General features: G+C 46.1%; 1 protein-coding gene across 1 annotated transcript in view; it reads right to left on the reverse strand.

The window, feature by feature from the left end:
• Nucleotides 1–4: 4 nt before the first annotated feature.
• Nucleotides 5–23,186, reverse strand: part of PPM1L (protein phosphatase, Mg2+/Mn2+ dependent 1L) — an 82,239-nt gene continuing 59,057 nt past the window's right edge. The window contains exons 2-4 of the mRNA XM_017831379.1: nt 18,230–18,404; nt 10,710–10,871; nt 5–7,637 (exon numbers count right to left, since the gene is read on the reverse strand). Of these exons, the coding sequence (XP_017686868.1) occupies nt 7,288–7,637; nt 10,710–10,871; nt 18,230–18,404 (687 nt within the window). The 3' untranslated portion in view covers nt 5–7,287. The remainder of the gene's footprint in view (nt 7,638–10,709; nt 10,872–18,229; nt 18,405–23,186) is intronic.

The following is a 23,186-nucleotide window of genomic DNA, read 5'->3' on the forward strand; positions in this document are numbered from 1 at the left end:
TGTGTAAAGACCAGTTTTTAATCACTTTATTCATATCAGCAAGGCCCAGTTTTCAGTAGTTTACACTTCTAAGAGACAACAATACAGAATTTTGCAATTGCATGAACATAATTAATCTGGACACATCCACTACACGGGGAGGAGACTACGGTGACATCCTGTCCATGGAGCAGCTCCTGTTCCCAGGGATTTTGCCTGGCAGAATTCCACAGTGTCTCCTACAGACAAACCACAAGAGGTGCAGAAACCTCCAGGACCACGGGGGGGAGGTTTCAGCAGTGCCTTCATTCCCTTGTGGTCAGGATTGAGTTTGGCTCTTTTCCAACAGCTGCACGTGGGGTTCGGGTGGGATCGGAGGACGGGTTATTCTTGTAGGTATAAAAGGGAGGTTTTGGGGACAACACTCTCTAGACAAGATGTCAGTGTTCTAAGGATGGATGGTAAGCTTGAAGCTTTTAAAAAATAAGAGGTTTTTTTTTTTTTTGTTAAATAGCTGAAGATACAGAATTGGGTAACTGAGGGAAGGATGCTCTTGTATTTCCAGAAACAGGTACAACTACAGCTGTGCCACGGGTTTAGGATCTGGGGTTTGATTGTTCTCTGGGCAGATCCTGAGAGCTCTGTGAGAAATATTTGCCTCGTTCTATGATTGTTCTTACATCTCAGAACCCAAACCCCTCTGTTTTTTAGAAGCCTGCCGTGTTACGTGTTCAGAAATAAATTATTTGCCACAAAAACACTGATACTACAGCACTGTTTTTATTGCTTCCCCCCCCAAAAAAAAATGTAATTATGACTCTGCAGGCTTCAGAAAATAGATAAAGCAGAGAGTGGTCCTGGTGAGGGAGAAAGGAGGGTCACAGAGGACCAGAAACACACCCATCACCTGCCAGTATTTGGGGTTTCTGTGCCCCAAGTGCTGACACTGCTCAACAAACAAAGGTTTGTACACAGTGATCAGTTTGAAATTAATTGTCACCTACAGTGACAGCAACTCTGCAACGAATCCCACTGGAAAATGAGTCCTGGTTTTCTGAAAAACCCCTCCTTTCCAAATCTGATTTGTGTTTGAGTCTGACCTTATTATTGCTTAAAAGGCTGGAAAATTCCTAACTGTAAAATTCCTAACTAAGCTCCTGTTTCTGCTTAAAGCCGTGATTAGGGAAGTTTTTAGCATGAGCAGCCATGCAAGAGGTGAAAAACCTTCAGACCATGAGCTAATCTAAGAATTGAAGTCAGAGGTGGGCCCAAATTTTATTGCATCTGCCTAAAATATTGTATTAAAAATGCCTAAAATTTTTCCAGATCCTAAGGGTTGGTTTTCTTTTCTCATGCAGTAAGTGGTTTAAAAGCTGTAGTAAATCAGAATTCCAAGTACTTGTGATTTTATAGGAAAATTGGGGTTTCTGACTTGAAAAGCCTAATGGTAATAATCCATTGGGCAAAGATTTTTGGGAATTGCTGCTGGATGGGGAGCAAAGGGGGGTTCTGATGTGGAATTCCCTGCCTGGATGTTACTCCAGAGGAGTTAAAATGCTGAAATGCTTTGTGTGCATTTGGAACAAACAAATTCCAAATAAACCAGGCAGGGGCAGCATTCCCTGTGATCAGTATTCCCAGGACATTTGGCATATTTTCCAAAGTTTTGCCTTATGTTTCCCAGTCCCTGCTAAAGCATTTCAATGCAAGTAACTCACAGATGCCTGGATGCACAGCAAACAATGGAATTTTATCAGGTTTCTGTCAAATTTAAACTAAAACCTGAGTGAAGGATGTGCCACTGAGTTCCTGATCCGGCTCCATCTGTTTCCTTAGGGATGCTGAAGGAGTGTGGAGCTCCATATTTCCCAAATTTCCCTTTGTGTCCAAGCAGCCTGTTCCACTCTGGTCCACTTATGAAGTGTTGACAGTTTGCCCAAGGCAGAGGTGGCAGGGACAGGGATCCCAAGTTTTGGCAGGACAGGGATCTCATTCCTCCCTGTGAGGGTGGGGAGGCCCTGGCACAGGTTGCCCAGAGAAGCTGTGGCTGCCCCTGGATCCCTGGAAGTGTCCAAGGCCAGGCTGGACAACCTGGGACAGTGGAAGGTGTCCCTGCCCATGGCAGGGGTGGAACTGGATGGGCTTTAAGGTCCTTTCCAGCCCAAACCATTCCATGATCCAGGGATTTAATTAGAAACATAATATGGTTCTCTGTTTCAAGTATAAACCCATAAAATAATACCTTATACAGCCAGGTAGGAATTGTTCTGTGTTGGAAATTAAGCTTCAATTTACAGGTTCAAAGTAATTTCTATATATCTCTAAGAACCTGATGTTTCTTTTAATCTATTTTAAAAGAGGGAGTTCTTTTAATTTTTGGGAAGAAAACCCCACATTATGTTGAGATGATTAAAGAATTATGAGGCCTTGGATTTTCAGGATGGTTATTTTTAGGTTCAGACTTTGCAGAACTGACTTTTGAGGAGGAATTTTGTTCACTGGGAGAAGGGGCAGGTGCAGCTCATTGCAGGAAACACCAGCACTGAGGGATTTGGGAATTGGTGCCTGGATGGTGTGTTGGCTGTTTGGTCCCACACACTTTGACAGACATTTGAGGAAAAGGAGGTGGGTGCTTTAAAAATCCACATTTTGAAAGCTGTTGGGAGCATTCACAGGCACTTAGCCCAGCAATTTGCCAAAATTGTGTATTTTGGAGATTATAACAGCATTTCCCCCAACCTGTGGAGCTTCTGCTGAAAGAAGTTACGTGGCTATTTAAGCATTTCATAACCCAGAAAGGAGTGAAGGACAAACTGTTATCTCAGGAATTGCTCCTGAGCCTCTTATTTATGGTTCTAGAAAGGCTTCAGCTGCATCCATTTGCTTACCAGAGCACCCAGACCATCCTGGAGAACTGGAGACACCTGGAACTTTTGAGTTACCTAAGGGAAAACTCTGAAACAGCTGCTTCCCTAAACCTTGTCTGGTCAGCACCACAGAAATAAAACTAATTAAACTTCAACTCAGTAGTAACTCTTTTTTTTTTTTTTGCTGAGTCTTCAGGTTTAGAAAGGTCATTTATGAATATATGGAGCACAGCAAGGGGCAGCAGCTCCAGGCTCTGCAGTTGCCAAATTCCAGCAGAACATTCTCAACTGTAAACTTGGAATTTTGTACAGAGGCCTAAAAACCTACTTTGGGAAAGGAAAGGCTGGTAAGTTTGTTGGGTTTTTTTCTGTAGTATAATCACTCACTAAATGTTTCTCTGTGTAAAACAAGTATCAGCTACATTAGCAATATATCCATATTATTTAAAGCAGGGCTGTCCTGCATCCTGAGAGGCAGCTGGACACAAAATCCCTTATTTTCAGGCCGTGGCGTTGGTGTTTCTGCAGCAAACACTGTTCAGGCTGGTGCAGCACTTCAGTTCTAACTCCTGGATTCGGAAACCTTCCTAATATTTTACTTTTACCTCTGTAAATGGTTTAACTGTGTAAGAACAGCAGCAGCACCCACAGTCAGTGGACAGTCCATGATGCTGGACGGCATTTGCCTTATTTATATTAATCTAGACAATCTATCAGTAAAACTGGCTCATTCGTGTCAAATTGGGTATTTTTAGACATTTTAGGAGTACAGGTGGTGCCACCATCACAGTGCCACCCGTGCCACCCCTCCCTGTGGGATGAGATCCCTGTGCCTGGTGCTGGATGGTGCAACAGAAGAAGGAGTGGGATCGGTTTGGTGTGAAATAAAACGGTGTCTCCTGCCAGCCCTGAGGTGAGCAACGAATTCCTGACTCCAGCTTGGGAAACAAGGGGGACTTTAAATCCCTCCCCTTTGCCACACGGGCTGAGAGAGCCGCTGAGGAATTGGAGGGCATGCTGCGGAGTTCCCATTCCCAGGGCAGGCTCAGACCACTAGACGGAGCCACAGCGCCACCAACCCCAGCCCCGGAGGGACAAGCAGGGAAAGTCCCAGCCCTTCCAGGAATTCTAGGAAGGATCAGCCTGTCTGAACCCCTCCCAGTGTATAATCAGAGTGGTGAACTCCATGGCAATCCATGATCCCAATCCTGATCACTGAACATTAAAATGTCCCACGTGAGTTAACGGGGAGCTTGTGACATCCCTGGGAACAGCCCCAATTCCTTAAGCACCGGACCAGCTGAACTAATGAACAAGGTACATTTTGTCACATTGGACCACAGGGAAGATGCTCTTTGGCAGCAACTCAATCCCTCAGTTCTGTGCCACGGGAGGCTCTTCCCAAGGGAACAGATGTCACCAACGGAGCCACTCGGGCTCGGGCTACAAAAAACTTCCATGGCAAGAGGAGCTCCCAGCTGTGTTCTGGCCACTGCCACCAAAAGGCAGCTCTTTTTTTTGGAGAGGTGCCCAGGCAGGAGAGCAGCAGGGAGGAACCCCTTCTGCCACGGCGGATATTTCTGGCTACAGCACCTGGCAACCCTTCCCAGCTGGAGGATGGAGCGTTAAGGCAGTGGGAGAACCCTGGATTGTTCAGCTTGCATCAGCAAAAGGTACATTACTCAACCTTGTCGTCCCACAGCTGTGTCACGACAGAATTTGGCACAAATCAGCAAAATTCTACATGTCTGGGTTTGGATGAAAAGCTTTGCAGGCTGGCAGCAGGGAGCACAGGCAGGCACAGAGCACAGAGGTGGAAGAGCACACAAAGCCTCTCACCTCCCCCAGGCCTTCAGCTTCACACCTAAAGCAGCTGAAACTCGTTTTTTAAAAGTAATAAAAGCCAAAATCACCAGCTCAACAGAGATGATGGGCCTGGATGGCCAGGACAGTGCAGAGGGAGGGGGAGAGGAGGCTGCAGAGGAAGCTGAAGGTGCTCCAGCAGCTCTTGCTGCAGCTGCAGACACTCGAAGGCTAGAGCAGGGCTGATTGGTGCCTGCCTGGAGGGGCTGGGAGTGACAGAGGGAATGATCCTGGAATAAACATCCAGGCAAACCCCTTCTGTACTGCACTGCACTGTTTTCCTAAATCCTGTGAGCAGGGCTTGCTTCCAGAGTGCTCCCACTGCTCCTCATGGCTGGGAATTCCTGCCACCTTCTCTTCCTGTCTGTCACGAGTGCTGGAGCACAGCCAGTGAGCCAAGCTCTGGAGAAGGTCATGGATCCCTCAGGGATGCTCAGGAAAAGGTCACAGATCCCTCAGGGATTCTCACTCACCTCGGGAGTGGGAGCTGCAGGAGGCTCAGTGCAGCCAGCAGCTTTCACTCCAGTGCTTTTAATCTACTATGTTTTTTTGGGAGCTGACCATCATTCCAGTTCCAACTCCCCCAGTTCCCGTGAAGGTGATGCCTCTGCTACACAAACATCCCTCTCCTTTGGAGCTGCTGGGTCAGATTCTCCTTCTCCCTGGGCAGCTCCCCAGGCTGTGTCCTCCAAAGGAGAGCTGGTGCAACGGAACATCTCCTGTGAAGGACACAGGAAAGGCTCTGCCTGGAGCTCTGATACTGCTGCTGTGCCATTCCTGGCTCCAGGACTGAGCACTCCCAGGGAAATACCACACAAGGTTTGCATTTCCCAGCCTTCTGACCTCAAACACCTTCTCAAAGTAAAACAACTGAAGTGCTCTGCAGTTTTTAACGTTTCCTGGGAGCTGCTCAATTGAACTGCCAAGCTGCATTGCCAAGTCACTGCATGTACTTCTCAAGGGATTAAAAAAGTCGGGAGCCTCTCATCCTCCAGGGAAAGAGCAGTGCTGGACACTTCCCTCTCCTGCTTTTCACTTTTCAGAGTCAAAGGGCTCCACTTGGAGTCTGGGATGAGCAGAGGCTGCCAAGGGATCCCCTACACGTTTTGGACAGCACTGGTAAAGGCAACAGATCCAATTAAGAGCTGTGATTATCCCCAACAAATTAAAGGAGGGAGGTCCCTTGGGGAAGAGGTAACCTAGGAACAAAACTGAAAAGACTAAGATAGGAATTCCCTCTCGAGCAGGATTTTGTGCTCTTTGATTTTCTCCTTGAGAGACCCAGACCTGCTCAGCACCCAAGAACAGGCAATGCCAGTTAATGCAGCAGATCTCTGATTCCCCTCCAGACCCAAACACCAACAACCTCCAGCGCCCTGAACCTTGAGCAGATGGTCCAGGACCACGTTTTGCAGGGAGATTCCAAGGATTATTACAATTCTCCAGCCTGGTCCGTTCATCTCATACACCCTGTCCCTCAGCAGTTGTTACCACGTGCAGAACAAACTCACACTGTCCTCCTTCAAACTTACAGCAGCCACAGGTTCCAAAACACAATTAAATACTGAAAGTTAGATCTAAGCAGGCTTTTCTCTAGATTTAACACAAGCTTTCATCTCTACAGTGCAACGATGCTGCCTGGCATTTGTACATTATCCCAAAACACGGCTGTGCCCCGGGGTTAACACCATGAATCCATCTGCAGTTGGTACCAGGAATAACCATGTGAGCAGCCCTGACTCAGGCAGCTCTGAGGAACCCCCTGCTCTGAGGAGTTTTCCAAAAGTCACTAATGAAATTAATTTTACCTTGCATTGCTTTCCAAGTCCATGCCAACAAAATAAGGTCAGGGTGATCCTTGGTGGAGGACAGACCCTCTGCTCTCACAGCTGAGCTGTTTTCTCACACAGAAGGTGTCAGACCTCAGAGTATTTTGCTGAAGTTTACCATGAGTTGGTTTGGATACAACATGGCCTAGAATTGTTATAGAGTAATGCACAGCCTGAATAAACATGTGGCTTCAGGTAATTCAGTATCTCTACCTACTCACATGCTCGGCAGGGATTTGTTGAAGGGGGGTGAGGTTAAATGAAGCGAGAGAGCCAAGAGTGTGGCAGCAGGGGGAGAGTTGGCTCCTCTTCCTCCTTCATATAAGAGGCCAATAATCAGAAACCTTTTCCTATTCAGCCTTATCACTGTGGGTTAAAGGGATGAGGAACTTGAGCAGTCCCAGCTATGGGGGAAAAGCAGCAGCACTGCCCTGACCCTGCCGTGCACCTGGACCGACCTTGGAGACGGGAGGGGAGGAATCCAACGGGAAGTCTGCACAGGATTCGTAAAGAAAATGGTGCAATGGAAGGTTCCAGTCAGTTTTGGAGGAGCAGCAGCAAGGTCACCGGAGGCAGGGACACGTGGACAAACTGAATTCCTGTCATTGCTCAGCATGGATTTGTTGTATTGCTCCTGTTGTCAAGCACAGAACAAAGAGCAGAGGCGTCCGCTCCTCCCGCGGGGAATCGGAGCGGCTTTTACTCGAGCTTCCTACTGTGTTTGTGCCGAGTTCAGAGGGAGCCTCTGCTCACTGCTGCTCTTCTGCTTTGCTGCTACTCCTGAACTTCACCACCATGACTGTGATGTTGTCGGGGCACCCTCTGTAGAAGGACTGGAGGACGATGCTCTTGGCCCCGAAGTGCGGCTCGTCCAGGCGCTCCTTGATGAACCTCACGGCCTCCTCGTTGCTGAAGGCGTCCCACAGCCCGTCAGAGGCCAGGATCATGAACTCTGGCTGCAGTTTGTCCAGGTCAAAGCTGAGGATGTCGGGATCGGGGATCACAACGTTCAGGTTCTTCAGGGGGTAGTCTCCCAGGGAGCGGGACATGGCCAGGATCCCCTGCACGCGCCACGAGCCGTTGAAGCTGATGAAACCACCTGCAGAGAGACACCAGCACTTAGAGCAGCTCTTTGAAACCTTAAAAGCATTTCTCTGGTTCATGCCAGACCCAGCCTAAACCCCATCCTGAGGGATACAGGGGTTACAGAGCTCAACATGCAGGAGATGCCTTCAGCACATCTCGGAGTGCTGAGCCGGATTGCAAGAGCTGAAGCAGAGGAATCAGCAGTGGATCTGCCTTCAAACAAAGCAGCTCCCCCAGAGAGACCCCCAGCTCATGGAACAGCACAGGAATTCCTGTTCTACACAGCTCAGTGCTCAGGAAAACTCCCGGTGATGCGCAGAGGAAAACAGCAAAACAAATCTTTCCATTCCTGTCTGTGAACACCTCTTCCTGTGTGGGTCACGTTTCCCATTTCACATCCCTGAAGGAGACAGCACTGAGAACACCCTGCAGTGGGACACACGTCTGCCTTCAAGGCACAAAGCAAAGAAAACAAGTGCAAAAACATTTACAGGCTCTTCCCAATCTGGCTCTGTTAAACAGGACCAAAATTCTGTCGGGGACAAACCGACGGCAAAACTCGACTTCGAGTTAGGAAAATGCACCGTGGGCCCTGACTGGTTTTGCCATCACCAGGATTTAAGGATCTGGTTGAATCTCTTTTCTTTAGGGCTGGCTTGGAGGGAGGTCTGTTCTGCACTGCACTTGCTGGCTCTGCCACAGCCACACCTGGCTGCTCCACGGTGCCAGTGTGCCAGGAACAGGAATCAGGCAGCACTCAAGGTCACCCAGGAGACTTGTGGCACCTCCAATTCCTGTGCATCCATCTGCACACCAACAGCTGTTCCATCACAGTGTTCCTGTCATCCTAACGGGAAGGAGAAGTCACTCGAGGACAAACAATTTGCAAACAAGGAACATTAAATGTAGGACAGGATTTTCTATCTGCAAACTGTCTGCTCTGGTGTTCTTACAAATGTCTTTGTTCTTCCTTCAGCCTGGGTGTTATTTGTCACCTGTCTCCTAAATCTTCTCATAGCATTCCCATTCCTGGCTGGCTGATCTTATCTGTAAATTCCTTCTGCTTTCAGGTGAAACTATTTCATTTAAGGATTCATTGTTGCCTAAAGCTTGAAACTTGATCTGTGTTAAAACCAGCAGAAACAAAGTTCTTTAAATGGGTGTTCTTCTGAACATTCCTCTGGAGCCTCCATGAGGAAGATGTTTCCTTCCATAGTCCAAAGAATTTGGGAGCATCCTCTTTGGATCCACAGCCATGCAAACCTTACTCCACACTTACTCCAGGCTTTGCAGGTCCTATGTGGACAAAGAGACTTTTGGTGCCATTCTCAGGTGGCACCTGGAACTGCCCGTGGCACAAGTGGTTTCCTCAAGTGTCTTTGGCACTTCCAATATTTTCTTTTGTAAAGGAATCCCAATCAAATCCATAGAAATGCTTGGGAAAAGCAAACACTGCAGTGCTGGCTGTGCCTGGAGAAAAAGGCATTAAAGGAACTGAGGCTTCTTGGCAACAGCACAAATGTTTTCCCTGTGAACGAGGGCTGAGCTCACAGGATTATTCTCAAGGTGAATAACTTGAATTTCTGTCAGTGACAGTCACCTTGTGCTTCCTCCCAAGCCAAACCCAGGCTGTTCCAAGGCCATTCTCCTACACCAACAGGGCAATGTGAAGCTGGAAAATGCCAGTGAAACCTGGTGATGTGGTTATTGTCACCTCCTCCAGTTCCTCCCAGCAGGGATCTGGATGCTGGGAAAAGCCAGGTGCCTTTTGTCACAGGAGCAGATAATTCAGCTGGGGCACTTTGCTTCAATTTTACACTTAGTGGATGGAAAAAAAGGGATGTTCCAGAACGTAAAAGTACCTGGCAGTGGAATAAAAAGTGGATTGTATGTTTTTAACAGCACTCTGAGGCCATAGCAGTGATGAGGTAACAGAGGAGGGAATTCATTAAGTCACAGGTCTAGAGAGAATATTTCTTGTCCTAACATTTACCTGCCCATTAAAATAATTTCTTCCCGAGTTGGAAGTTCCTGCAAAAATCCAGGTTCATTTTACCTGCTGCTGTGTTATAAAGCCTCATTTTCAGACAAATCAAATAATCAGATTATTTTTTTCTCCTCAGTGAATTCCTCCTGGGCTTGGCTGAGAGGGAAGTGATTTTATAGATAAATTTTATGAATACATCCCCCAAATACAAAAGGGGAAGCAAAGAGAGACCAAGATTTTTCTATTCCTTCTTCTCAGGACTTGTATGGTTTTCCTTCCTTCCCCTGGGGGGAGCACACGTGGCCTTGGCTCCATCATAGTGATGACCTGTGGGTTTTAAGTATGTTTTGTGCTCATGGAAAATCTTGTTATTTCCATTTTACAGCCAGAGGAAGGCTTGGAGGCAGAGAGGCCCTGCCCCTCTGGGGGCAATGCTCAGGGTGGGGTTAACACAAACCAGAGCAACTCCTTTCCTTCACCAAGTAATTTGCTGCTGCTGTGGGAGCCAAAGCAGAAATGGGTTCAAAAAGACTTTGACAAATTCCTGGAGAATTGGCCATTAAACTTGATGATCCCAATGTAATTTCTAGCCCAGGAGGTGGCTGAACTGACGAGTGATGAAAGCGAGGAAGATTTATTGCAGAAAGGCTCCTGTTTGTTCCATCCTTTCCCTCTACTCCTGCCACAATTTCCATGTTTGTGCTCATTAGATGGGAAGAAAAAATAGCTTTGATGAATTAGGTTCATGCTCTGCTTATTTTGGAGACTAAAGCTGGCTCAGGCTCAGACCCAGCCAGGCTGTGGGCAGGGTTGGGGTGAAGCAGCTGCTGCTCCTGGTTGTTCACTGCTCCCTGCAGAGATCCCAAGGGATGGGATGGTCCATGGGCTGATGTTGGTCTTTCTAACCCAACACCAGCTTGTTAAGGAGTGGATCATCTGCTGCCATCTCTGTCTGCACTGTGATATCCCACTGGAAGTGAGAGATTTGCTCTGCTGATCCCTCAGTCGGGCACTTCCCAGCCTCTCTCAGGGAAAAAACTGTATTTTATCGGCAGGACAAAAAAGATGGACTTTCACCCCAAAGCCAAACCAACTCACCAGCTCTCTTAATCCTCTTCCTCTCCTTCAGCTGGTAGGGCTTGTGGTCGTGGGACAGGGGGATGGCATTCCCATCCTTGTCACACAGGACTCCTCGGGAATCCCCCACGTTGGCCACGGTGAGCTCCTTGTCGGACAAGAGCGCGATCAGACACGTCGTACCTGGGAGAGCAGAGGGAGTGGGGAGCAGAGCAAACACACAGGGGGGGTGTGTACACACAGAGATGTGAGTTATTAGCTGGGAAATGTTCTTCCTGCCACAGAATCCCCGAATCACTGAGATTGGGAAAGCCCTCCAAGAGCAGCAAGTCCAAGCTGGTGACAATCCCGGCTTGTCACCCAGCCCAGAGCTCTGATCCACACTCAGAGAGTGGGAGGAGTGTTTCCCATCTCCATCCTGGAACTGGGCCTTTCCTAATGGCCAAGGAAAGTAATTAAAGCACAAATTAGCCCCAGAGCCCCCTGGCTGCTCCCAAGAACTGAACCTGCAGCTCTGGGATAACCCAGAGCTTCCCCCCCCTTGTCCCCTCCACAGCTGAGGTCACTTCTTTATGGTTTTACTGAAAAAAAAAAAGGAAAAGATTGGACATTTTTAATTACTTTAGCCTCTAAATACACAGCAAATGTAATTAGTCATTGATCACTGTATCCAACAGGTGTTTTTTGGCTCACATGGCAGGAAATCATTGGAAGAATGGGGTGTTTTTCAAGTATGAACATTATAGTTTGTATTTTCCTCGTTTAATTGATAGAGTGGGATGGATATTGAACACAGCAGACCTTATTAAGACCATGACTTTTCTATATTTTCCCTCCAGCTACTAGGAGCTGCATTTATAAAAACTCCAGCTATTACAAATATTCCTTGCACGGGCTTTGGACCAGACAGCACCATTTCATCCATGCCCCAGAATCCAAAGATGGAAAGGAAGTTTTTAGACACACAGGTAAAAAGGGAACAAAGATTAAAAGGGAATTTTAGCACTGATGGCACAGTTACAAAAGGCACTCTGGTATCTCTCAACAGTAAATCAAATTAACTTAATGCTGTGCTCTTTTTCTTTTAGGCAGACCAGAGAAGCACAGGGTTGAGTTTTCACCTCTGTTATTAATTTACAAGTGATTATTCATTGATAAAAAGGTTTATCACAGCTCTGGGAGAAGCCTGCCCAATCTTGGGGATGAAACTCCAGCACCAGCACTGGGACAGAGCAGGGCTTCAGCCTGTGCTCTGTGGCCTGAAAACCAATTTCTCGTGGCTGCTGCTTGTTGCATCTCTGCCCAAAACACAGTTACAAGTTCTGCTTTGCTGTTCCCATGTCAGTAGCTAAATATCCCATGACTGGTATAAATAAAATAGCCAGTAATAAACAAATTGTGCCCAGATGCCCTGTGTCCCCAGGGTTTATTTTTGACTGCCCTGCACAGCCCTAAACTAGAGCTATTTTTTCACAAGGCAGGCACAGATAAATATATATATTTATTAGTAATTTTTTTGCCATGGATGGACACATTGTAGACCTGTATGGACATAGTTTCTCATTTGTTGGTAATGGCTCACTGCTGACAGGACACAGAGAGGAACCTGCCCACCAGGATCCCCTCAGGAACCCAAAAACTGAGTGTCCTGCTCCAGAATTATCTCCTCTGAAGCCTCCAGGATTTGGCCCTGAGGGCGTGAAGGCTGTGCCAAGAGGGGCAATAAGAGAATTACAGCAACAAACAGCACCTCCCTTGCTTTTATTTATGGAACTTTCCCTGACAAACATCCCAGCAGCCTCGGGCTGCCCTCCTGCATCCTGGAGGGCTGGGACCTGCCCTGGCTGGGCAGAGATTCCCAGAATCCACCGGGTTGGAAAAGAAATCAGCAACTTCAGGGAGAGAAAGAACAGCTGCCTTAGGAGTTTGGGTGGGAAAAAAAACCTGAGAGATGTAAAACTGAGTCCTGCTGGAGCCAAAACAGCCCCAGGAGGACCCCGGGGTGCTGCAGGACAGGGAGGCTCCAGGATCCACCACCCAAGGTCAGAGCTTTACCCGCCCAACACTTCCATGTCTAAATTCCTGGATTCTCCTGCATCCCAGCCCACCCTCCTGCTCTGCACCCCCCCAGAGTGTATTTTTCCCTCAGGGAGCAACAACATCATGTTTCCTACCGAGAAAAACTGCGAATAACCCTGTGCAGCCCCCGTGCTCAGGAAGCGAAATGCTTCCCAAATAGAGCCATTATGAGCACAATTTATATAAAAATGATAACACTGAACACAGTCTTCTCGGTTATATGATCTGTGTGGATGAGGGAGAAGGAGGCTCTGAGGCAGAGGGTGATTTGCAAGGTGATTTAGGAAGGATCAGCTCTCTCCAGCTCCCTGATGGATGGCTGGGATATCCTTCCATCCCCCACCTGCCCTGAGAAAGCAAAACTCATTTTGCTTTGTTTTCCTTCCCATCTATTTTTATTTCAGTCGTTTAACCTTGTGTGGAGCGAGGGAAACACCGAGCCCTTGTCAGCAGCCTCAGATTTAATGCAATTGCCCGACGGAAAATTCCCAGCAGAAAAGGGCCTGGAATTGAGAACACATGTTGGATGAGTCCCTTGGGGTGGCAGCCTCAACAACGCCCTGCCCAGCCCTCTGCAAAGGAAAGCAGCTGAAAAGTTCAACCCTGGACTAGACTGGCTGTGGAGATGCTGTTATTTTGTAAGTCAGGTAAAATTATTGGTGTATTTTAGTACTTTAGCATCAGAAAAGGCACTTGGTAGAAGTCCAAGTAGCAGTTTGTGGATAATTGTTTCAGAAGGGGAGAAAACACCTGATTAATACATTAATTATATTCATATAATATTATATATAATTTTATATATAAAATATATTTAAAATATATTTTATATATAATAGGGAATATAATTAAATATGTTATAATTAACACATCAATTATATTCATATAATATTATATCTATAATGTATAGGAATATACTTTATATACTAGAATATATTTTATATGCATTATATATAATACATATATAATACATTATACATAATACATATATATAATATATAATACATATGTATTATATATAATACATGTAATACAATATATATTATATATAATATAATATATTAATACATATTAATATTTAATATATAATATATTATATAATATACATTATATAATATATATTATGCATAATATATATTATATATGATATATGATATATTATATATTATTATATATAATATATATTAACTACAATATATAACATGTATATATTTTATATATATTTTCTATATTGTATATAAAATATACATTCCTCTTTCTGGCTCTTCTCTTCCTCCTTTATGACTGTTGTTTTTAATCATATTTAGGGCATCACTTTATTTCCTGCTCTTATAAACCCTCCTAAAAACTTATATAAGGATTTTCAGTCATTTTTCAGGCCCAGGCCATTTCACTTCCAGCACTATTCCATGTTCCTGCAGGATCATTGTCCCTGCACAGTTGTGGGGTTACAGATGTCAGCAGGGCGAGCCCAAGCTCTGCCTCCCTGGGAACAGTTTTAGCCAAGGCTGGGAGAGAAACATTCCCAAAACTCCTTGTCAGGACAAGGATTTAAACACACCTGGTGAGTTATTACTACTGGAAGTGTATTCCCATATTTCCCCAAAGGACCAAACAGAGCCTCAAAGCACAACCCAAGAATGACTCTGGATCAGTATTTTTTTTTTTAATTTTAAGGAAAGATATAAATCCAGCAGATTTATTCTTCATTTTTAACGGGTTGCTCTGACAATGACCCACAGCATCCCAGCACAGGTAACTTATTTATCCTCACAGCAATGGAGCATAATGATAAATTCCCTGTTAAAGCTCTTTGCAGAGAGAAAAAACCCCATTTTTCCCTAACAAAGCATTTATTATCCCCGTTATTTATGATTTCTGCTGCAATTTTCCTGCTTTAATGTTCTCATGTTCTCCTTGTAAGCATTTTCTCTGGGGGGAAAACACCTCCTTCCTGCAGTGGCAGAAAGGGAGCAGTGTCCTGGGAAAAGGGGCATCCCAGGGAAGGCCGAGCTCAACCCCCCGCCTCACCCACAGCTGCACCCAGCAAACATCAGCTCAGAAAACACATTTTTGGGCTGACACCTGGCTCTGGATGCAGCTCCTAAATATCAATATCTTCCCTGACTGCCTGACAGCAGGGAAAACTGGAATTCATCTCTTTTGTCGGGCAATAATGAAACTCAATTTCTACAGGACTCTGAGGGGAGAGGGACCATCCATTACGGAAAAACCAATTGCTCACAGGACAAAACCACCTCTGGAATCTCCCAGCAGGTTTGAGCTCCCTGCTAAAATGCCAAAAATTGCCTTTAAATGCCCAAACTTTGCGTTTTTCCACCCCGGATGTTTGGAGGAGCCACAAATCAAAGGAATAGGATTAAGGGGCCGACAAAGCATCGGCGGGAGAAAATATTCCTGCACAAAATTACCTCGGCCTCAGTCAAGAATGCCACTTTTTAAACGAAGGGATTTAAAGATTATGAGAGGATTTGTATCCATCTGTCACTTTTGGCCTCCTTTCATTTTGTAAAGCTTCCTTAGTCAAACCCCAAATCTTGCCAGCGTTGGCTGTTTTCAGACGGATTCGTTTTATTTGGGTGCTCCGAGGGATTGATTTCCTGAAGGGAAAAGATTCCCAAAGAGGCACTGGGATGTTGAGCCCACGGAAGCTGAGTTTTATTAATATTGAATCTCGTCAGAAAGGCCAAATCAACCTGCAAAATTGTGCCAAAGCCCAAGGCATTTTAGGGCAGTTCTGTTCGATCCCGGGCAAATGGATGCAACTGGATTCTACCCCCTTTGGGAGACACTCCTGGGAGAATGGAGTGAGCTGGGGGTGCAAACTCTTGGAAAATGGCCCTTCCAAGAGGGATGGGAAAGGTTTCCTGGATGGAAAAGGTGTGGAAATGCTCCTGTACATGCAGCTACTGACCCCTGGATCACCTTAAACATCTCCCTTTCCAGTTCCCCCAGCTGACGTGTGGCAGAATTCCACGTGATTACTGAAATGAAACCCTTGACAACACACTCCAGAGTGGGTTTGGTTGATCCCTCAACTAATTCCCTGTCACCACAATCACTTCATTTTCCCAATTTGGATTTTGAAAGATTGTTTCTTTTGTTTTTCCTGTCCCACCAGCAGCTGGAGTTTCTCCCTGAGTTGATTTTGGTGTGGAAAAAGGCCAATAAAAGGAAGATGCCCCCACCAAGAGCTGACTGGTTGGAGCACCTGGGATCACCCACAGCTGCTCAGTTCTATTTAACTGCCCATTTTCTGTGCTTTGCTCACAATCACATCTTGTTTCAAGAGCAGGGAGCACCATTTCTGCCTTTCTAGTAAACAAGTGCCATGATTAGGATGATGACAGGGCTCCCTCTCACCGTGTTTTCATCTCTAGAGGTGTCTCCACCTGACTGGGAAGCTGAAATTTGGGGGGTTTTATTTACAGCTCTGCTGTCTCTCCCTTCGGAATGTGTGTAAATGATGGGACTTTCCTAAACCAGTTATTTCTGTGGCTTCTCATTTGCACCTGATTGTTTTATTGCATGACAGAAATCCCCAGATATGGGTTTCAAGCAGTTTTAATCTTAATTTTTGCTGTACATAGTTTTCCATAGAGGAAAAAGCTTTTTTTCCTTCTAACAGGAGTCAGTGATTTCCTCCATTTCATTTTCTCCTTCCTAACAAAATCCCATCCATCAAAATATCTGGAGAGCTGGAGTGACCAAACCAGGGGACAAGATTTACACGACTCACCGGACTGGGAAATTCTGCGTGAAAAGACATAAAGAGAAGCAACAACTTTGGAAGCTGATTTTTTTATGCATCATTAAAAACAGGCCGTGTGTGATTAAGGAGATATTCTGCACCCTCATTTTAACTCTTGATTTTGAGAACTTGTGTGACTGAGCTCCTTCTGTCTGCAAAGGCAGCACCCGGGGCTCCAGAGCACCTCAGATCACAGAAGTTGAGGGAACCAGCCTTATTTATTGGGTTAATGAGGGGATATCATCAATAAAGAGACAGAGCTTTGTAATTACTTGACTCCAGCAGAGCTCCCAGCCCTGTGAGCACCCTGTGAGCTCCATCTGCAAAGGGCATTTGGAGCTGCTCGAGCGCCCTCGAGATCAAAGGAGGTCCAAGAGAATCCCACTGGTGAGTGGGAGGCTGAGGAGGAGCCTGAACAAAGCTGATAAGTAGTTGGAGCATCTTAAGCACTTCAGTGTGAGTAGAAATCATAGAATAAAGTACCAGCAGCTTGGCAGGGCTGGGTCTGCCAGAGCTGGGATTGACAAGGGACTCAGATGGTGGCAACTTTATCAGGGTGCAGAAACCAACTCAGAGGGACCCACAGGGCAGTGTCTGCAAAAACCATCTAAGGAGGGTGAAAAACCATCTAAACAGGGTGAAAAACCCAGTTATGAGTTCAAGGCTCCTACCTAAAGCAGCTGGAAGGAAAACCTGGAGCCGAGCTCAGCACAGTTCCCCAAGGGCACCAGGGAAGGGATGGAGCAAGGAAGTGCCACCAGGGATAAGAAAGAACCCCAAAGTGGGGTCATACTAAGTATAAACCCTCTTTTTGTACTACAAGGCTGCCTGAGGCTGGTGGTTGGTGGGGCTGTGGATGAAAGGAGACGGTGAGTTCCAGCCCTCAGCCATGAGTGGAGAACAAAGAACAGGATCTTTCAGATCTCCATACACACCTCCAGCCCAACTCCTTGCCAGGAATATTAATTCAGCAGTAAAATCATGAACTGCTCTGTCTGCTTGATTCTTTCTTTGCAAGGTTGCAAGTTAATAACTTACTGAAACACTAAGAAACTCGGTAAAATTCAGGGCATACAGCATTTATTGGGGGCTATTTTGGAAAATCAGTGAAAAGCATCGAGTGTGTTTTTTCCTTGTAACTGTAAAGGACTTCCTGCATCAGGACAACTCTGAAGGATCTAAAAGCTGGAAGAGATTTCTACCTACTAGAGAACAACATGCTAGTAAAAATGAAATATCAAAGCTGAAACCCCCTGGAACTGCACTGTTAAAATGCCTCCAAACCACACAAACTACCTGGGTTTTACTGTCCACGTGCATCGTGGACATTTAAAATCAGGTTCTGGGACCAGCCAGCACACTCTGAGCTGGGAAAGCCCAAAAATAAGTTAGTTGTGAAGGAGAAAAGAGCAAAAAAGCAGAGACAATAAGGAGGCACAGGCAGATCAATCACCATCAGTGCCCAGAGGACAAAGTGCTGGGAGAAGAAGTGTCCTCTCAGTTGGTTGACACTCCATCACTCAAGGGGAACATTTTCTATCTCAGCCTGAGGAGGAAGAAATATTTCACCGAGTCACCTCATACCTGTGAGGACAAAGTTCAACCTTCCAGCACAAGGTTGTTTGGGGAGAGACTGAGCTGAGCAGCTTTTTTGCTGCAGGAAAATGTGACTTCAAAAGGGACACGGCCATACCTGCTTCGTCGTAGGACACAGTCAGCTTTTCCAGCATTTCCCGGTCGATGGATAAGATCTGCTGCTCCAGGATGGTCTGGTAGGACAGGACACTGTTCTCCTTGTCCTTCTCATAGTCTTGGAGGTGCTGCTTCAGGACCTCGGGCAGGCGGGACTTCACGTACTCTGCCGCCGACTGGGGAGAGAAGAGGCAAAGCTTTAATTAGTTCCTATTTATTAATTAGAGTCAGGGATATATAATGGGCCAAATTCCCCTGAGCTAGGACACAACCCACCCTCCAGCAGGGAGTTTGGGGCAGCCCAGAGTCACCCACACACCCTCCACAGCAGCTCGACTTCGGCGCTGAGGTATTTGGAAAATAAAACCACAAAATCCAACGTATTTATTCGGAATTTTAAAGCACAAAGTGCATCCGCTGGCAGGGAATTGTCAGAATTTCTCTCTCTGACTGCTCGAGGCCACGAGGAGACAGCAGCTGACACAAGGTGGCATGGTTGTACTGGTGTTACACAGCCTGGTGTAACAATGTAGTAACGTGGTAGTAACCAATGAGAGCACCTGCCCCTGGAGAGGTGCCAGTTCCATCCCTCTGGAATTGGGCTCTGAGAGACCCCAACACACCCTGGCTTCCTGCTTTTCAGCACTACCACCCCTCTCCTGTGAGGATCACACTCCCACTGTAAGAGGGAATAGGAATTCCCTCCTTCTGGCACGGGTTGGAGTTGGTTTTGGAGCTGGAAAAGCAGGATGAAGCAAGGGATGCTGCTCCCTGCTCCAGCTTTCCTGCCAACCTCGAGAAAAAAAGAGGAAAATAAATCATAGCAAGGTTGTTTTATTCCAGGCCTGGGACTGACCAGAAGTTACCTCTGCTCTCCAACAGGCTCTTCCTGGGGTTATGTTTACTTTTCCAAAGTCAATCACCGATTAAATTGCAACCTTAAAATATCCTTGAAGTTGTGTTCCATGTTTCTGCACGCTGAGCCATGTGAGACCGAGGGAATTATTCTGGGAAAAATAAAGGAACTCTCCACCTGCGTCCAGAGTAACCAATGTTACATTTTTACAGTTGTTTTCTTCCCTGGGAAGGCCAAAAGATACATTGGACAGGGATTAATTTAGCCCAAGTTCAGGCATTTGTGTGTCATCTTTTGAGAAGAGGTTTGACTTTGGGGGGGAGGATTTTTGTGCTCTCCCTAAGAGAGAATTTAGGAATTCTCAAGCAGAAGAAAAGCAGAATTGATGCACATTCATTTTCTGAAACGCATCTTGTGCCAGTGAGTGAATGTTGGTACAATACAGGCCGTACACGTGGAGGGAAAAACACCCATCCTGTCCCAAAGACCTTGGGAAGTGGAAACCAGGAGACAGATGGGAAAACCATCGGGACCATCATCAAGTTTTTCCAAGTGTGATCTCACAGGTGGGGGCTTTCCCCCCTCAGTGAGAAGCAAAACCCAACACTTGATTAGCCCACGGCCTTTATCGTTGTGTGGAGATGTTATTGAAGATTTAAACTCCAAAGATTTAAATTCCTCTCCCTTTGGAGCAGGAAAGGGGCTCAGCCCTGTGGCAGTAATCCCATTCCAGCTGCACTGCAGGGACCAGATGGATTGTGCCACATCCTACTCGGGGCAAAAGCCATTTTATCTCAGTTTTTCAAAGTAACTGGATTTTGAAAAAGAAATAATGTGAGGGGGTGAGTGCAGGTGTTCATCCAGAGAGTTGTGGATTCTCCATCCCTGGAAGTGTCCAAGGCCAGGTTGGACAGGACTTGGAGCAACCTTGGGCTAGGGGAAGGTGTCCCTGCCCATGGCAGGGGTTTGGAATGAGATGGGCTTTAAGGTCCCTTCCCACCCAAACCATTCTGGGATTCTGTGATCGTGGTTTTAAAGAGACCAAGAAGCCAACTGTGCCAGGTGAATGAAAATCAAACAGCACCTAAAAAAGGATGACTTCCCCCATTTCCAGGCTCTCCATCTCATCCCACAGACCACGAGACTCAACTTCTGACCAGGCCAGGAACTCCCTCCATGTGCCTCCCTCATGGATTTTGGTGCAGACCCATTTGTTGGGATGCTGCTCCTCCTCCAGCCAGTCCTGAGGTCCCCCTGCATTCCCAAAATCTCTTCCTTAATCTATGGGTTTGTGTCACAGGCAGAAATCAAGGTGAAAAACCTATTTTTGAAGCTCCAGACTAGCTTTATCCTCTTTCCTCTGTATGGTCCCTCTTACAGGAAGGAATTACAAATGCAGCTGCTCCTGGAAAACACCTGAGCTCAGGGATTAGATTTGTTGGTCATTCCCCCTCATCCCTGTGGGAAAACAACTCAGAGCTGTAGCCACTTCTTTTATAAATTGAAACTCCACCATCCCCCATGAATCTGCTTCCAGTCTGAAACATCCTCCTCCAAATTAAATACAGGATTGGCTTTAATACCTTAATTGACTTTAGGGTACTTTGTCCTACCATGGAAAATTAATATTTCATATGTAGAGAATATATTTCAAAATGTCTACATAAAATACACTTGAAAAGCTTATTCACAAAAAAAAATAAAAGTAAAAAAAATCACATTTTACTCTGTTCACTAAAAAAAATCCCTGATAAAAATCCCATCAGGAATTGCTGAAATCCCTCATTCTGCAGCAAACTGAACCCCAAACACAGCCAGTGTCCTTCTGTCACCCTCCCCAAATCTGCCCACAGTTTTTAACTGCTGAGAAATCCTTACTCAAAGTAAATTTGCCTTTTATAAATTATGCCAACCACACACTGAAATTTGTTCTGCTTTTCCCAAGTGGATCCTTCTGGGAGCCGCTTCGTACGTGGGGAAGGAAAGGTCTAAAATGGTTAATTAAAGGTTTCTTTATGAAGCTACTTCAAAAGTCAAGTGGTGGCTTGACAAAGCATCTCCTCACACACTTATTTGGGGGATTTTGGAAAGGTTTCCAATGTGCAGCAGAGTTTTGGTGGGTGGGAACCCACCACACCCAGCAGGGAGAGCTGCATCCTTCCTCATCCTCATCCTCCTCATGTTCCACGGGCTCACCACGTCCCAAACCCTGACTTCACCAACCCACCTGACTTTTCAAATTCAATTTTCACCAAACCCTGCAAGTTTTTGGCCCTTGAAACACTCAGACAGGTCTCATGAAATGGTGCTATTGGCTGATAAATGCCGGGGGAAAATGGAAGACCCTTTCCAAGAGGCAAAGCCCTGGGAATGCTATTCACCCTGTGGTGGGGAGGAGGAGGAGGAGGGAGGTAGAACATCCTAAATTACATGGTTCTCCACACAAATGCTCACACAGGGAAGAGATTCCCTCCGTGGGCACAAGTGGGAACATTCCAGGAGCGACCCGAGCGCTCCGTGACAAAATGTGTTAATTAGGACGACGAGGGTTAAGTGGCTCCACGACCCCGTGAAGCCAAACAAAGGCCATGGGAAGAGCAGAACACGGGCATGGGAAGCATCAAGGGACCAAAATTAGCTGGAACAGCCATTATTTACAGTCACACAATTCCAATTTAAGGAATGGAAGATGGAGACTTTGCTGCCTCAGACCCATGCTCGGCACTGACTCCCGGGAGTTACAGGGGGAGGAGGGACCCCACAAATTTATGATCTTAATGTTCTTGAGACAATTAATTCTCCCTGCCCAGCTGCTGCAAACATTCAGGGAGCAGGGGAAGTACAGGATCTGGTTTGGAGTGTGGTGTTGGGGTGTAGCTCCCACACCAAGATCCCTCTGTCGCATCTCACTCCCCCTGTTTTCCACAGGTTTCCTTTCCCTCCAGACACATGTGGGTCACTGCAAGTTTCCTTCTTCAGAGATGATGATCATCATTCTTCCAGATGATCCCTGGAAGTGGATCCAAGGCCAGGTTGGACAGGACTTGGAGCAACTGGGATACTGGAAGGTGTCCCTGCCCATGGCAGAGGGTGGGGCTGGATGGGTTTTAAGGTCCTTTCCAACCCAAACCATTCCAGGATTTTATAAATAGTGACCATGCAAAGATGTCTCTTGTGTTTTGGATATTACTGGTTATGTATTTCAGAGCACCCCAAAAAACAGTTTGGGTGTGGAATGTTCCAGCACTGAGGAGCCCCCAAGATAAGGAAATCAAAAGACAACTTGTGTGAAGGTGAAAATTCTTCAGGGAGAAAGCAACATAATAAAGACAAAAGACTTCAAAGGAAGAACAATTCTGAGGCTTGACAGTACAAAAGGTCCAACAGTTGCAAGTCCAAGGAGAAAAGAAGATACAGGGAACAAACCTCAGAGAAATGATCTGAGTGAAAACTATCCCAATGCATAAAAACCTGGAATTAACCTGCCTAAGTCATCTCCAACTCACGGACACACAAACACAGTCAGAACACCACCCAAGTATAAAAGAACAACAAACACCGAGAAACAACTGGAGACTAAAGAGGAAAATGACCTGGAGCTGGGAAAGGCAGCGAGAAAAGGTTCTACAAATCCACGTGTAATAGGGAAAAATCCAGGGATTTGTACTGCTGAGTACAAGAACTATTGACAGGTGAGGCCGTGAAAGCTCAATATTTAATGTACCACTCACTACCCCATCCCTGCTGGGTTCAACTGGCAGCTAAATCCGAGGCAAACAACCAAAATCCTGAGGCAGAAAAGGGCAGGAACAGGTTGGGAAGTGCTTCTAAAGATATGATATTTTCCAGCTGGCTGGGGCAGCTCAAATCCACGTGGGAATATGCAAGTAATGGGTGGAAATAATGTCTTTAAGGACCTCTACCACTGAGAATTCCCAGGGGATGCTGAGACGCTGTTTGGGAAGGGCAAATGTTGGGGCTCCTTTTAAAATGGTCTAAAGGGAGAAAGGCAGAATTCCAGGGCAGTCAGCTGAACTTTGATGCCTAAAAAACCAGGAGAGCAGATCAAGGGATTTCTCCACACAGGATTTTGTGAGGCACA

Source organism: Lepidothrix coronata, unplaced genomic scaffold, assembly GCF_001604755.1.
Source record: "Lepidothrix coronata isolate B3197 unplaced genomic scaffold, Lepidothrix_coronata-1.0 Scaffold190, whole genome shotgun sequence".
NCBI classification, from domain to species: Eukaryota; Metazoa; Chordata; class Aves; order Passeriformes; family Pipridae; genus Lepidothrix; species Lepidothrix coronata.